The sequence below is a fragment of the Equus asinus genome, chromosome 29 (assembly GCF_041296235.1).
Source record: "Equus asinus isolate D_3611 breed Donkey chromosome 29, EquAss-T2T_v2, whole genome shotgun sequence".
NCBI classification, from domain to species: Eukaryota; Metazoa; Chordata; class Mammalia; order Perissodactyla; family Equidae; genus Equus; species Equus asinus.
Window position 1 is genome coordinate 29090734 of NC_091818.1, and position 13240 is coordinate 29103973.

The following is a 13240-nucleotide window of genomic DNA, read 5'->3' on the forward strand; positions in this document are numbered from 1 at the left end:
ATTTAGTGCTTACTACATACAAGAGACATTCACTGGTTTTAACTCTGTGAAGGTGGTGCTATTTTCATCCTTATGTTAAGCAAAGGAAACAGAAGCTTAGAGAGTTGAAGTAAATTGGTTGAAGGTCACATACTGAGTAAGAAAAATATATAACTTGAGCCATTAACAATTATGCTCTACTGTATCAACTATAACGAAATAGATAACTAATCTTTAGCAGATAGATGCTGCAGAACAGAGCTACCTGGCAAAGCAGGATTTAACAAGGCCCTGGATTAAGAAGGCTGAGGACACAGCAATTTTACAGAGACTAGACCAGCTTTTACTTTTGTATTATAAATCTTACCCTTCACTGAATCTTCAAATAATGTCAGGAAATTGTTATTGATTTATATCATTAACTCTGATCATGGTATCAATCATGGCGGGAAATTTCACATAAGGGTCATTTTAAAATGAAATCTAGAATATGACACCATTATGTTTTAATACGAAACTCAAAGAAAGCAGATCAATTGGAAATCAATGAAGAGTACTCAGAAAAAGTGTCACTTCTAGATATGAAAACTAAGAACAGCAGTTAGGAAAAAAAAGTATAAATTAAATAAATAAATTTGTGTAAAAAGCTGAACATATAAAACAAGCGGGCCAAGTTAAAACATATTATAAAGAATACTATTAACTACTTGCCTTACAGTCTCCCAATAAAAGCTGCATAGGAAATGTAGGGAGCATCGAAATGTGGTAATTTGCTGTTCTTACAGAAAAACAGTAAGCCGCATCCTTTTCCACCAGAAAGAATGAAATCCCTCCCCAACTAGGTGTGCCTATTTCCTTATGAACTCAACACAATTGGCACTCCTGTGATGTCCACAGGAGACACCAAAAGGGTCACGCTGAAGCAGGATTTCATGGGGGCAAGGGAACACTGAGGTCATACAATCTGATGCCTTCTTCCTTCCCAATTCTGGACTGAACTGGATTACACTATACAAACATGGCTCAGAGTTTAGTCACATTGAACTGACGGCCAGGCAATGGCTAAGGTCACTCTTAAATGTTTCAGTCTGCTAAATTTAATGTGCCAAAGAAGACTATTTTCAAGAAGATAAACTTTATATATTTGAATATTTAAAAGCTAGATTGGCTGTTTGTAGGTATAACATCTTTTCCATTGCTTGTTGATGAAAGCACGAAGTAGAACCGCACCTCGCTGGAATCCTCATGCGTATTTCCATACTTTTGAAAATACGCTTAGAGAAATCAGGTTAAAATCAAGATTATACAAGCATTTTTTTTTTTCCTGTAGAGGACAAGAAATGGAAAAGAAAGGGGTACAAAGAAGACAAAAGCTACATCTTTATAGGCAAACAGATTAACATTATAAGCAAACAAAATGTTAACATTAGTTAATTCTGGGGTGTGAGTACATGGGTATTTGCCTCTCTCTGCATTTTCTACTTGTTTGAAATATTTAATAATATTCTGAGTAATATTAATGTGTTAACTAATACCGTTTGTATATATCTGTGTGTGACTGTGTGTATTTATGCATCTTGTGTGTGTGTATAAAAAACCTGAACTAATTCACACCAGAACGTTAACACGGGCCCACAATTTCTTATCTAGAGTCTTTGGGTCCAGCTGGGTTTTGAAATGTGAATAGTTCAGAGTTGAGAGTGTTACTCTAACACACATCGTGTATATTACGTGATACCCTCAGGGAGAGGAGGGCAGCACTCTATAATCAAGCCCGTCACTAAATGAACTGCCTAACGACTTCACACCGGTTCAGGCCAGGTTCAATTCTGACGTGAAATTCATTTTTCAAAAGCTTATTGCTTTCCAAATTTTAATTTTCCAAATTGGTGATTAGAGATTGTGGACCTGTAATAAGTAGCCTTTTTAATGGTGGAATTTGAGAGACTATTTCTTATTTTTCTTTTTATTCACCTGTGGTTTCTTAAACAAACCTGTACTACAGCCAAGTAACAGGATTGAATAAGAAGGAACAGAGGCACAGAATAAAACTCTTACCTTCTCAGGAGTGAATTAAACATGGCTGCAGCCTAGCAAGGAGCCAGGACCAGGGGCCGGCACCATGACATAGTGGTTAAGCTCAGTGTGCTCCACTTTGGCGGCCTGGGTTCATGGGTTTGGATCCCAGGCACAGACCTACACCACTCATCAGTCATGCTGTGGCAGCAACTCACATACAAAATAAAGGAAGATTGGCCCAGATGTTAGCTCAGGGCTAATCTGCCTCAAGCAAAACCAAAAAAAAAGGAAGACTGGCAACAGATGTTAGCTTAGGGCAAATCTTCCTCAGCAAAAACAAATTTTAAAAATTAAAAATTAAAGCAAAAAGAAGAACTCAGGACCATTCACTCCCCTCAAAGGACATCATTATTAAGCTGAGGGTGACTGATGCTGCCTGGGAACCCTCAACTGGGGAGACAGAAACACCAACACATGGCACTGAGCCCCCACAGAGGAGAATGAAGAAAGAGAGGAGAGCAGCAGAGCAGGGCTGCTCTAGAAAAATCACAAATCTGCAGCTGTCAAATTATGACATCCTCTCAAATCATTGGTCAATCTACAAACTAGTTCACACACCACAGATAATAAACAGTAGTCTCAGTTTTCACTGCAAAGCAAAACAAAAACTAAAACCCCAAAGGAAGAAATATTAAAGAGAAAAACCTACACTGTGCTGAATGTCTTCAATAATAGTGACAGGTTAATGAGTGCCTCCAGGCCGAAAAAGGAATGGCATGCGTTTTAATTCATAATATTTCTCAAACAGCTACAATTCTAACAAAACACGTTCTGGTTTTTTTGTTTTGTTTTGTTCTTTACTAAGACTTTTAGAGCAGTTTCAGGTTTGCTGCAAAATTGAGGGGAAGATACAGAGTGTCTCCATATACCTCCAGCCCCTACACATCCACAGCCTCCTCGATCATCAATATGGCCCACCAGAGTAGAACAGTTGTTACAATTGATAAACCTACAGTGACACATCTTAATCATCCAAAGTCTATAGTTTACATTAAAGGTCAATCTTGGTGTCGTACGCTTGATGGGTTTGAACAAATGAATAATGACATGTATCCACCATCAGATCATCACACAGAGTATTTTCGCTGTCCTAAAAATCCTCTGTACTCCACCGATTCGTCCCTCCTCTCCCCCTTTCCCTCACCCCCCCAACCACTGATCCTTTTGCTGTCTCCATAGTTTTCCCTTTTCCAGAATATCATACAGTTGGAATCATGTATTATGGAGCCTTTTCACATTGGCTTCTTTCATTCAGTAATATACATTTAAGTTTCCTCCATGGCTTTTCAAGGCTTGATAGCTCATTGTCTTTAGTGCTGAATAATATTCCATTGTCTGGACGTACTACAGTTCACTTATCCACTCACCAACTAAGGACATCTTGGTTTCTTCCAAGTTTTGGCAAATATGAATGAAGGTGTTACACGCAGGTGGTCATGTGCAGGTTTTTGTATGGACAAGGACATTCTGTTTTCTTCCCAATATGTCATTTAACACCACACTCTGAGAGATACTAATAAGCTACAGTCTAACTAAAAGTAAACCTAAAGAAAAGAATTTTATACAGACTATAAATACTTGAGGCAAGGGATCAAATTATTCTGATTTTGTTTGCCCTGTCACATGTAATAGAGATTGACACTAAAATGATTCCATGACTGGTCTTTATGTCAAATGTTTTCCAGCTGTTAAGAGCTACTAGATTCATGATGCTTTTGTCCACTGGGTTTGGGGGTGGAAGCATAAATACGATCCTCGAGAATCAGGGGAGTTTAGAGACCTTCACTGAGAGAAGAAACCTCTAATCATTGAGCCCAGAGTTCTGGTCAAGATGAGACTTTCTTTCAAAATAGTGGACACTAATATTTATTCAGTGTCTACTATTCCCAAACAATATCCAAGTAATAACCACAATAACAATAACAGTTAACTTTTGCGTGTTGACTTCTTGCCATATTATCTTCCATGTGCTTTACATGTATAAACCACTTAGTCCTCATATTTCTACAAAGTAGGTAATACTAATAGGAGTCGATGCTTATTCCCTATTCCTCCTGCTCCCACCTGTAGGAACTTTCTGGAAGTAACACTGCTGTTACTGACCTCTTACTCTTTGCCATGAGAGAAGGATGATTTAACTGATTGGTGATGTTAGAAGAATAAGCTGGGCATGCTTAATTCACTCTCTTCTCTTATTCAATGGCCCCCACCCTGCTTTGGGGAACTAGCCTGTCTTCAGGAGGCATGCATTCCGATGTTATCTCTGGTTAACGGTAAAAGTTTTCCCCAAAGTGTGAGTCCTGTATTCTCTAGCAGAGTTAGTTGTTCTCTGAGTGAATCTGTTTGTCCTGGTGAAGTATTATTTTAAATATATGGCTGCAGATTCTAAAGGAATCTCCTCCAAAATATTTTGCTCTCTATCTGTTGACTTCTATATTTATCTCAGTTGGTTCATAAATGAGTACTAGATGAGGTGTGCTATTTATCAGGGGCTCCTAACACCCCAACAATAATCCTCTTCCCTCCTCATTTACAGAGGAAGAAACAGGCATGGAAGGATTAAGTAACTTGCCTATGATTGTACACTTGGGCTTGAACCTCAGACTCCAGAGACCATGTTCATAGCTACCATTTTAGCTAAATTCTCTCTAATACTCAGATTTCCCTCAAGTATTCCTTTTACTTTCACTGCGGTTTTCACAGACTGGGGAATTTAAAGCTCAAAGACGTGATTTGCAGTCACTCAGCAACCCATGAGCTGAGCAGAGATGGGAACTTAGACCATCTGACTCCAAACGCAGTGTTTTTCCACTATATTCCACCATCGAAACCTAGTTTGTAAAACAGCCCTTTTAAACATCTTCCAGAAGGGAGTCATGCCCAGGAGGGTGGAAGTTGGGGCATCCATTTGATAAGCTACAGTTGCCTTCTTTTATTATTAACCAAGAAAATGACATAAAAGGTTGACAAAATCCTCAATATTAATGGCAGCTGAAGATGAGGAAATAGGATTAAAATATGAGTGCAGCCCAAGTCAGATTTTTTTCACTACCTCATGCAATCCACCTCTTCACTTAAAAAAGCAAATATTTCCTGTTAAATTACTCTTCTCTCTGCTATCCTACTCAATTCTTATCTCCACTTTTGCTATACTTCCACAAATAAGTCTTGAGCACGTAGTCAAGATAACCTCTTTACTCTTCCCCAGTTGTGAATGTGCTTGCTTTATTAATATCAGATAAACTTATGGGATATATACATTACATTGCTGTCTGAAAAGATTAGCATTAAATAAACACCTTCTGCTGAGTTGTATTAATTTCTTATATGCTTACCTGAAAAGGCAGAGTAGATTCCCCAGCCTTCACATAGAGGTCGATTTTTGCTTGTCTCCACTGAGATTCCGAGATTCCAATTAGATCACCTTGCTTTTGCAAATTCCCATCCAGTGATGTTCTTGTAAAAACCGAGAGATGTGAACGCTGAGACAAATGATACCAAAACCTCACCTGGTGGGGAAAGTTTTTGAATAACATCAATATTTCATTTACCTGTCTCCAGTAGCTGTTCTATAATTAAAAATATCCCCAACTACTTTGGCGTTAAATATAATCCTCTCCATTCTCCTTTCCTCCGAATATGCAAGCCCAGAAAATGCAAAGTACATTCTTTGCCAGCCTTTGTGTCTCCACTTAAAAACCCTTAAGGCAGCTGTGCTCACTGGTCTTCCTAACACCTGCCATAGAGATGACTAAAGCAATGGGACACTAGCATACTACCAAGAAAAGTCTGAGGACACTTATACGTCCATACCATCATGGGCAGTACCACTCTGCTGCCATGGAAGTTTCTCAGCTTCTCTCTTGCTTCTTATAAATCCGGGGGGGACACACATTCTGACTCAAAGTTACAAAATCAGGTTTTGCTATACATTCTCCTTGACACCCCAACATCAAACCAAGAAACAGTTTTCTTGAAAAATTGTTCTTGGGTAAAAGAGAATTGCATGAATACTTTTCGTTAGTTCCTTCCTATTGTGTTGTTATCAAAGAACGTGGGAGCTCTTATGATACTGTTAATAGTTTAATCCAAGTGAGAAACATTCTTTTTGAGGCTAGGGTGCCTTGATTATCTCACCTCCTACTCTCTATCAATGAGGACATAATCTAAAGGTTTGACAGGTTAACTAGGTAATGAAGAAAATATAGAGAGATGATTATTTTAAGGGCTGATAGCAGTAGCTATGACATGGAATTCAGGACTGTCATTTCTTCAGCCAATATTTACTGAGCATTTACTAAGTACCAGGCACTGTGTGAGACAAAAATTAATTTGTGAAATGGTTGGATGATTCCCTCTACAAAATATGTCAACAGAAACTCCATAAAAAACAATTAAGACACACAGCAATCAATTTTTTTTCCTTCTCATTATGACATAGAGAGTTTTGAGGCTGCATGTTTCAAAGAAAAAGACAACATTCAGAGATGAGGCCCCTCAGAAATGAAATCCTTCTCGTTGGATTCAAAGTGACTCCTTTGCAGTTTCACTATATTTTACATTCTTGGTTTTTTCCTTCATCATTGTGCTTTTATTCTGTTACATGATCAGATATTAGTGCATATATAGACACCCATTTATTTCACTGCTGGTACTAATTTCAGTGGAGATGAAAGTTGACACAACTTTTTTTTTAATTATTCAGTTTAAAACATCAAGCATTCTCAGTTCCAACGTGGTACACATTTTTCCTCAATGTCTACTTAATTGCCACCACCCAATCAAAAAAATTCTTTCTGCTTGTCCGTTTCATTTTAGATTTCACTACCATACTCACCTAAACTCAGACCTTGACAGGTAAGCGAGAAATATAAAATTATATGGAAGTGTTTAATTAAATTCTGCAAAAAGGGAGGATGTATGTTCCTCATCTACAATTAAATTTTAGATCCCTGCTGTAGTTTCAGCAAATTCCAAGCTCGTAAATATGCAAAACAGAGCTGTAAACCTAGTTGTACAAGAAATATGCATGCCCCGTCAGAATCTTAAGCTGTCGAACTGTCACTCCATACATCACCAGTGCAAAGTCATTTTAATAGTTTATTAAGAGAAAATACCAATGGGATCCATCTTCAATAGCATAAGAGCTTAGAACTTATATTTAATTTACTATTTTAACAGAATTGGCATTGTAGACACTTAAGGAGAGTTCTTTAGTTTATTATAGAAGAGGAAACTTTTCACAGTCTTTTCAAGTCTCATATTGGTAAGGGTAAAATCAATTAACATTATAATTTATTAATACTACTTAATATTAATACAGCTGTGACTTCAGATAGACACTCGTCAAGTGTGCAACCTCTGTGACTCTCAATCTTATATACACTAGTAGTAAAACACTAAGTCATAAACTCAAAATCATGTTACATGTTGTGAATTCCTCACAGACCCTATTATGGAGATTTGTATTTAGTAGGTATTCAGTTAATAGGTATTGAAAACATAAGGAAAGAATAAGTGAGATTATTAGCATCAGTGCTTAAGCAAACGTCTATAAACTTTCACACAGAAAGAGTAAGAGAGAGAACCTGCTCTGTGTCAGCAAACGCACAAGGGATTGGGTGTCCTTAGGGATCTCAGAGTTTTATGGGGAAAAGTGAAAGGAAAAGGAACAATTAAGTATAACGTGGAAAATGACAAAGGTATAAAAATAGTGTGGCTATTTACATGCAAATTGATTAAAATCAAACAAAAGGAAAAATTCAGTTTCTCAGTTATACTCATCATATTTTCAGTGCTCATTAGTTATATGTGGAGCTGACGTCAGCATCATGGTGGAGTGAGTTGTTCCTTTTGTTTCTCCTATCTAAGTTACAACCAGTAGGACATCCATGGACTGACAAAGGATTATCTACCAGCATACCAGAACACCTGAAAGATCTATACATCTGAAGGTGGGCTGACTAGACCTCGTGGAGGCAGTGGAACCAGGGCAGCAGTGGTGGCAGCTGTAAACCCACACAGCTCTGGAGAGCTAAAGTTCAACGAGGGAGCCAAGAACATACAATGGAGAAAGGAAAGTCTCTTCAGTAAATTGTGTTGGGAAAACTGGACAGCCACATGCAAAAGAATGCAAGTAGACCATTATGTTACACTACACACAAAAATTAACTCAAAATTGATTAAAGACTTGAATGTAAGACCTGAACCCATAAACTTCCTAGAAGAAGACATAGGCAGCATGTTCTTTGACTTTGGTCTTAGCATTTTTCTGAATATGTCTCCTCAAGCAAGGGAAACAAAAGACAAAATAAACAAATGGCACTATATCAAACTAAAAAGCTTCTGCATGGCAAAGGAAACCATCAACAAAATGAAAAAAACCACTGCCAATTGGGAGAAGATATTTGCAAATCATATATCCAATAAGGGGTTGATATCTAAAATATACAAAGAGCTCATACAACTCAACAACAGAAAAACAAACAACCCAATTAAAAGATGGGCAGAAGTTCTGAACAGACATTTTTCCAAAGAAGATATACAGATCACCAACAGGCACATGAAATGATGTTCAACATCACCAATTATTAGGTAATTGCAAATCAAAACTACAGTGAAATATTATCTCATGCCTGTCAGAATGGCTATTGAAAAGACAAGAAATAAGTGTTGAAGAGGATATGGAGAAAAGGACACCCTTGTGCACTGCTGGTGGGAATGTAAATTGCTGTGGCCACTATGGAAAACAGTATGGAGATGCCTCAAAAAATTAAAAATACCACAACTAGAAGGACGTGCAACTAAAATATACAACTGTGTGTGGTGGCGGGGGGGGGGGGGGGGGGCGGGTTGGGGGAGATAAAGCAAAAGAAAAAAAAAGATTGGCAACAGTTGTTAGCCCAGGTGCCAATCTTTAAAAAAAAAAAAATTAAAAATAGAACTAACATATGATCCAGCTATTCAACTTCTGAGTATTTATCCAAAGAACATTAAAATGCTAATTTGAAAAGATATATGCACCCCTATGTTCACTGCAGCATTATTTACAATAGCCAAGACATGGAAGCAACCCAAGTGCTCATCAACGGATAAATGTATAAAGAAGATGTGGTATATGTACAGAATAGAATACTACTCAGCCATAAAAAAGATGAAATCTTGCATTTGAGACAATGTGGATGTGCTTTGAGGGTATTGTGCTAAGCAAAATAAGTCAGACAGAGAAAGACAATTACCATATGATTTTACTCCTATGTGGAAGATACACAAACAGACATGCGGATACAGAGAAAAAAATTAGTGTATCCAATTTCCCTAGAGGGTAACAGGATCGGATCAGGGGAGGGCAAAAAGGATAAAGTGGCATATGTGTACGGTGACAAATGGCAACTAGACTTTTGGTGGTGAACATGATGTAGTCTATACAGAAGTTGAAATATAGTGAGGCACACCTGAAATTTATATAATGTTATAAACCAGTGTTAACTCAGTGAAAAAAAATTTTTTAACTATATTATATAAGTAGTTGCTAGTAAAAAGGACATATTAGGGGAAAATTTCCATCATTACAGAAAATTCTATTAAACAGAATTGAAAAACTTGTATGTTAAGATTATACAATCAGTTAAAACTTATTTACTAATTATTTGAAAGGAAATAATTTTCTTGATTCATGCCTGCTTCATTAAAAAGCAGTTAAATAAAATGTTGATATTAAAGGCTTAGTTTTATTTCTCTTAGGTTTTCACTATGGCATGTTTTATATATAGTGTGACTATGCAAGACCCTGAATCATTGTATTCAAGAGAATTTATGTGGTTAAAAAAGCTTCCAATGAAGCAGTTCCTTTAATTGCAAATTGCAGAGGAAAAAAGCCCAAATTATTTTATTTTTTTAAATTGTATTCTCTGAGTTCACATTTCTCATATAGTTTTAAAATACCAGTCATTCATTTTACTATAAAAGGAAAGGACATCTTATCAGGTGACTTACACTAGGAGTTACTGACTATAGGTGTGTGGGGATCTCATCAAGATGGCGGCGTAAGCAGACTCTGAACTCATCTCCTCCCGCGAACACAACCAGGTTACAACTATTTTTGGAAAAAATACCCTGGATAGAGAACTGAAAACTGGATAAAAAGAACCCCCACAACAAGGAACAGTCCTGACAAGGCGGAAGAGGTAGAAATTCCTACTGGAGAGAAAAAAAGCCACTTTTGGGAGCAGCGGAGCTTCTCAGCTGGCCAGGTGGGAGCCACTCTAAGGTATGCAGCCCTCACTGGAGGAGTGAGGTCCAGAGCCGGGGCGATACTGCTATAAGCATCCTTCACACTCAGCCCAACTGAGACGGGGGTCTTACTGTCTGGCTTCACTGGCCATTAACTGCAGCAAGGACACCCCCAGAAAAGCTATCAGCTGAAAGCCAAAAAGACCTGGGTCTTAAAGGGCCCATGCACAAACTCACTCATTGCAGCAACCTAAAATCACCAGAGAGAAGGGTAACAGTCCTTTGGTGAAACGAGACTCACATGGGGGGTTCTGGGGGCATCTTGGTGAGAGGAGGGACCTCTCCGGAGACTGAGACTTTGGTGGGGGCCATTGTTCTGACCTAGTCCAGGCATGCTGACACAGACCCTGGTGGGCACCACTGAGATTCTTCCCTTGGCCTGTTAGCCCAGGGGTCTGCCACACCCACTAGAGTGCAGATTTGATCTAGTTCAGCCAGGGCAGGCAGGCTGCCCTAGGGACGAGACCCACCCAGCAGCAAGCCCTCAGGCTACTTGTTGGCCTGCATTGACGGGGTGCCTTGATCCTCTACAGGCAGGTAAGTATGTCTGCCTCTGTGGGGCAGGGCCTCTGTGAGGACCGGATGAACTGTGGGGGACATTGGTGGAGAGGTGGGGGCCTCTGCAGTGTGGCATCAGGGTGTGCTCCAGGGGGTTGAGAGGTGTGCACAGACCAGGACTGTGTTGACGGTATGTGTGGTCCTGTGGGGGGTGAGGCTTATCAGCGGCAGAAGACCTGTGCTTCACAAATAGCCATAAAAAGGATCAGCCCCACCTTCCAAAGCCTGAAACAATTGAGCGCTCCCATGCCTAGGGCCAGCCCCACTCAGCTGCACCCCTAAGAGAAATGACAACAGCCTTGTAGGCCTGAGGCCTATCGCAACTGTAAGCCCCTGAACCTAGGAACTAGCTACACTGGGTAACAACCCAATTAAGAGGAAAACTGCAATAGGCGTGTACTGATAGACTTTGTAGCCAATGGTGCTGAGGCTCCCCAAACCGGATTTACAAACAGCTGGCCAGGGAAGGAAAGACTAGACTCCCTGGGTAACTGCAGTGGGAGCAACTCTGCCACAGCAGAAAGACACAAGTAGCCCACAAAGGGGTTACTCCTGGATCATTTGGACTGGTGATGAGAGGGAAGCACACTGCTGGGCCTCGTAAGGCATCTCATACTTAAGGCCACTTCTCCAAGATCAGGAGACATAGCCGACTCACCTAATACAGAGAAATAAGCACAGAGAAAGGGGCATAATGAGGAGACAAAGGAATACTTTCCAAGCAAGGGAACAGGACAAAACCCCAGAAAAAGGACTAAATGCAACAGAAACAAGTGACCTACTTGACAAAGAGTTCGAACAAAATAGAAGGATGCTCACAAATATTGGGAGAAGACTGGATGAACACAGTGAGCTCATCAGCAAAGAACTGGAAGATATTAAAAAAAAAAACAATCAGCAATGAAGAATACAACATTGGAAATGAAAAATTCACTAGAGGGACTCAATAGCAGAGTAGAGGATGCAGAAAAACAGATCAGCGAGCTAGACGAAAGACTAGAGGAAATCACCCAAGAAGAACAGAAAAAAGAAAAAAGAATTAGACAGAATGAGAAGAGTCTAGGGAACTCTGAGACAATATCAAGCATGCTAACATTTGGATTAGAGGTGTCCCAGAAGGAAAAGAGAGCGATAAAGGGGCAGAAATTTTATTTGAAGAAATAATAGATGAAAATTTGCCCAACCTAAGGAAGGAAACAGACATCCAAGTACAGGAAGCCCAGAGAGCTCCAAACAAGATAAGCCCAAAGAGGCCCACACCAAGACATATTATAATTAAAATGTCCAAAATTAAAGACAAAGAGAGAATCCTAAAAGCAGCAAGAGAAAGGCCACAATGACATACAAAGGGAAACTCATCAGGCTATCAAGGGACTTCTCAGCCGAGACCCTATAGGCAAGAAAAGAATGGCATGATGTATTTAAAGTGCTAGAAGGAAAAAACCTACAGGCAAGAATACTGTATCCATCAAGGTTGTCATTCAGAATGGAAGGAGAGATAAAGAGCTTCCCAGACAAGCAAAAATGAGAGGAGTTTATCACTAAGAAACCAGTTCTACAAGAAATGCTGAAGGGACTTATTTAAGTGGGAAAGTGATGACCACAAATAGAGATAAAAAATATATATATATCAAAAAACCAAAAGAAAAAAAACAGGCAATAAAATCACTCGTAAAGGTAAAAATATAGAAAAGGTTGCAGGATCAACTACCTGTGAAGCTAATAAGAAGGTTAAAAGACAAATGTACTAAAATCACCTATTTCACTGATAGGAGGGTAATGGATAGACACACACTAAACAAGAGACTACATATGATTACTGAGTATAGGTGAATAACCAGGCTGGAGAGCATGAGGACCTCAGCCCTACCACTCGCGCTTTGGTTTCTACAGGGCCCTTTGACCATCCCTGGGAGAGTGGCCAGTCTAGGAGTACTTAGGCTTTTTGATACTTTATACTCTGATGGACATAGGACATTATTTAGAAGTCTAAAATGATTTCTTCCTTATTTCTCTCTTTTCCGTTTTCATTTGATTTTGATCTGTCTTCAACTGAAACTCTACTCTTGAAATTTTCTGCTTCTTTCCTCAACTTTCCTATGGTCTTTGTTTTGATTGCTTCCCTTTCCAAGAGCTCCTTGGTCAGATCTTCATGTCTTTTCTCAGTTGTATTGCAAACCCCCTGCTACCTCTGCCTTCTCTGCTTCAAGTCGGACCCTGTCTGGTATTTGCTACACCTGTTATTTCTTCAAAATCTAGAATAAGAAGATCTAGAATAATAAAAATAGTAAAAAAAAAAAAAAGGGGGGGGGAAGAAAAGGAAACAAGTTAA

The 13240-nt window shown here is 39.1% G+C and overlaps 1 protein-coding gene across 1 annotated transcript in view; it reads right to left on the reverse strand.

Moving 5' to 3' along the window:
• Window positions 1-13240, reverse strand: part of MALRD1 (MAM and LDL receptor class A domain containing 1) — a 650667-nt gene that overhangs the window by 538302 nt on the left and 99125 nt on the right. The window contains exon 13 of the mRNA XM_070500958.1: window positions 5394-5567. Coding sequence (XP_070357059.1) covers window positions 5394-5567 — 174 coding nt within the window. The remainder of the gene's footprint in view (window positions 1-5393; window positions 5568-13240) is intronic.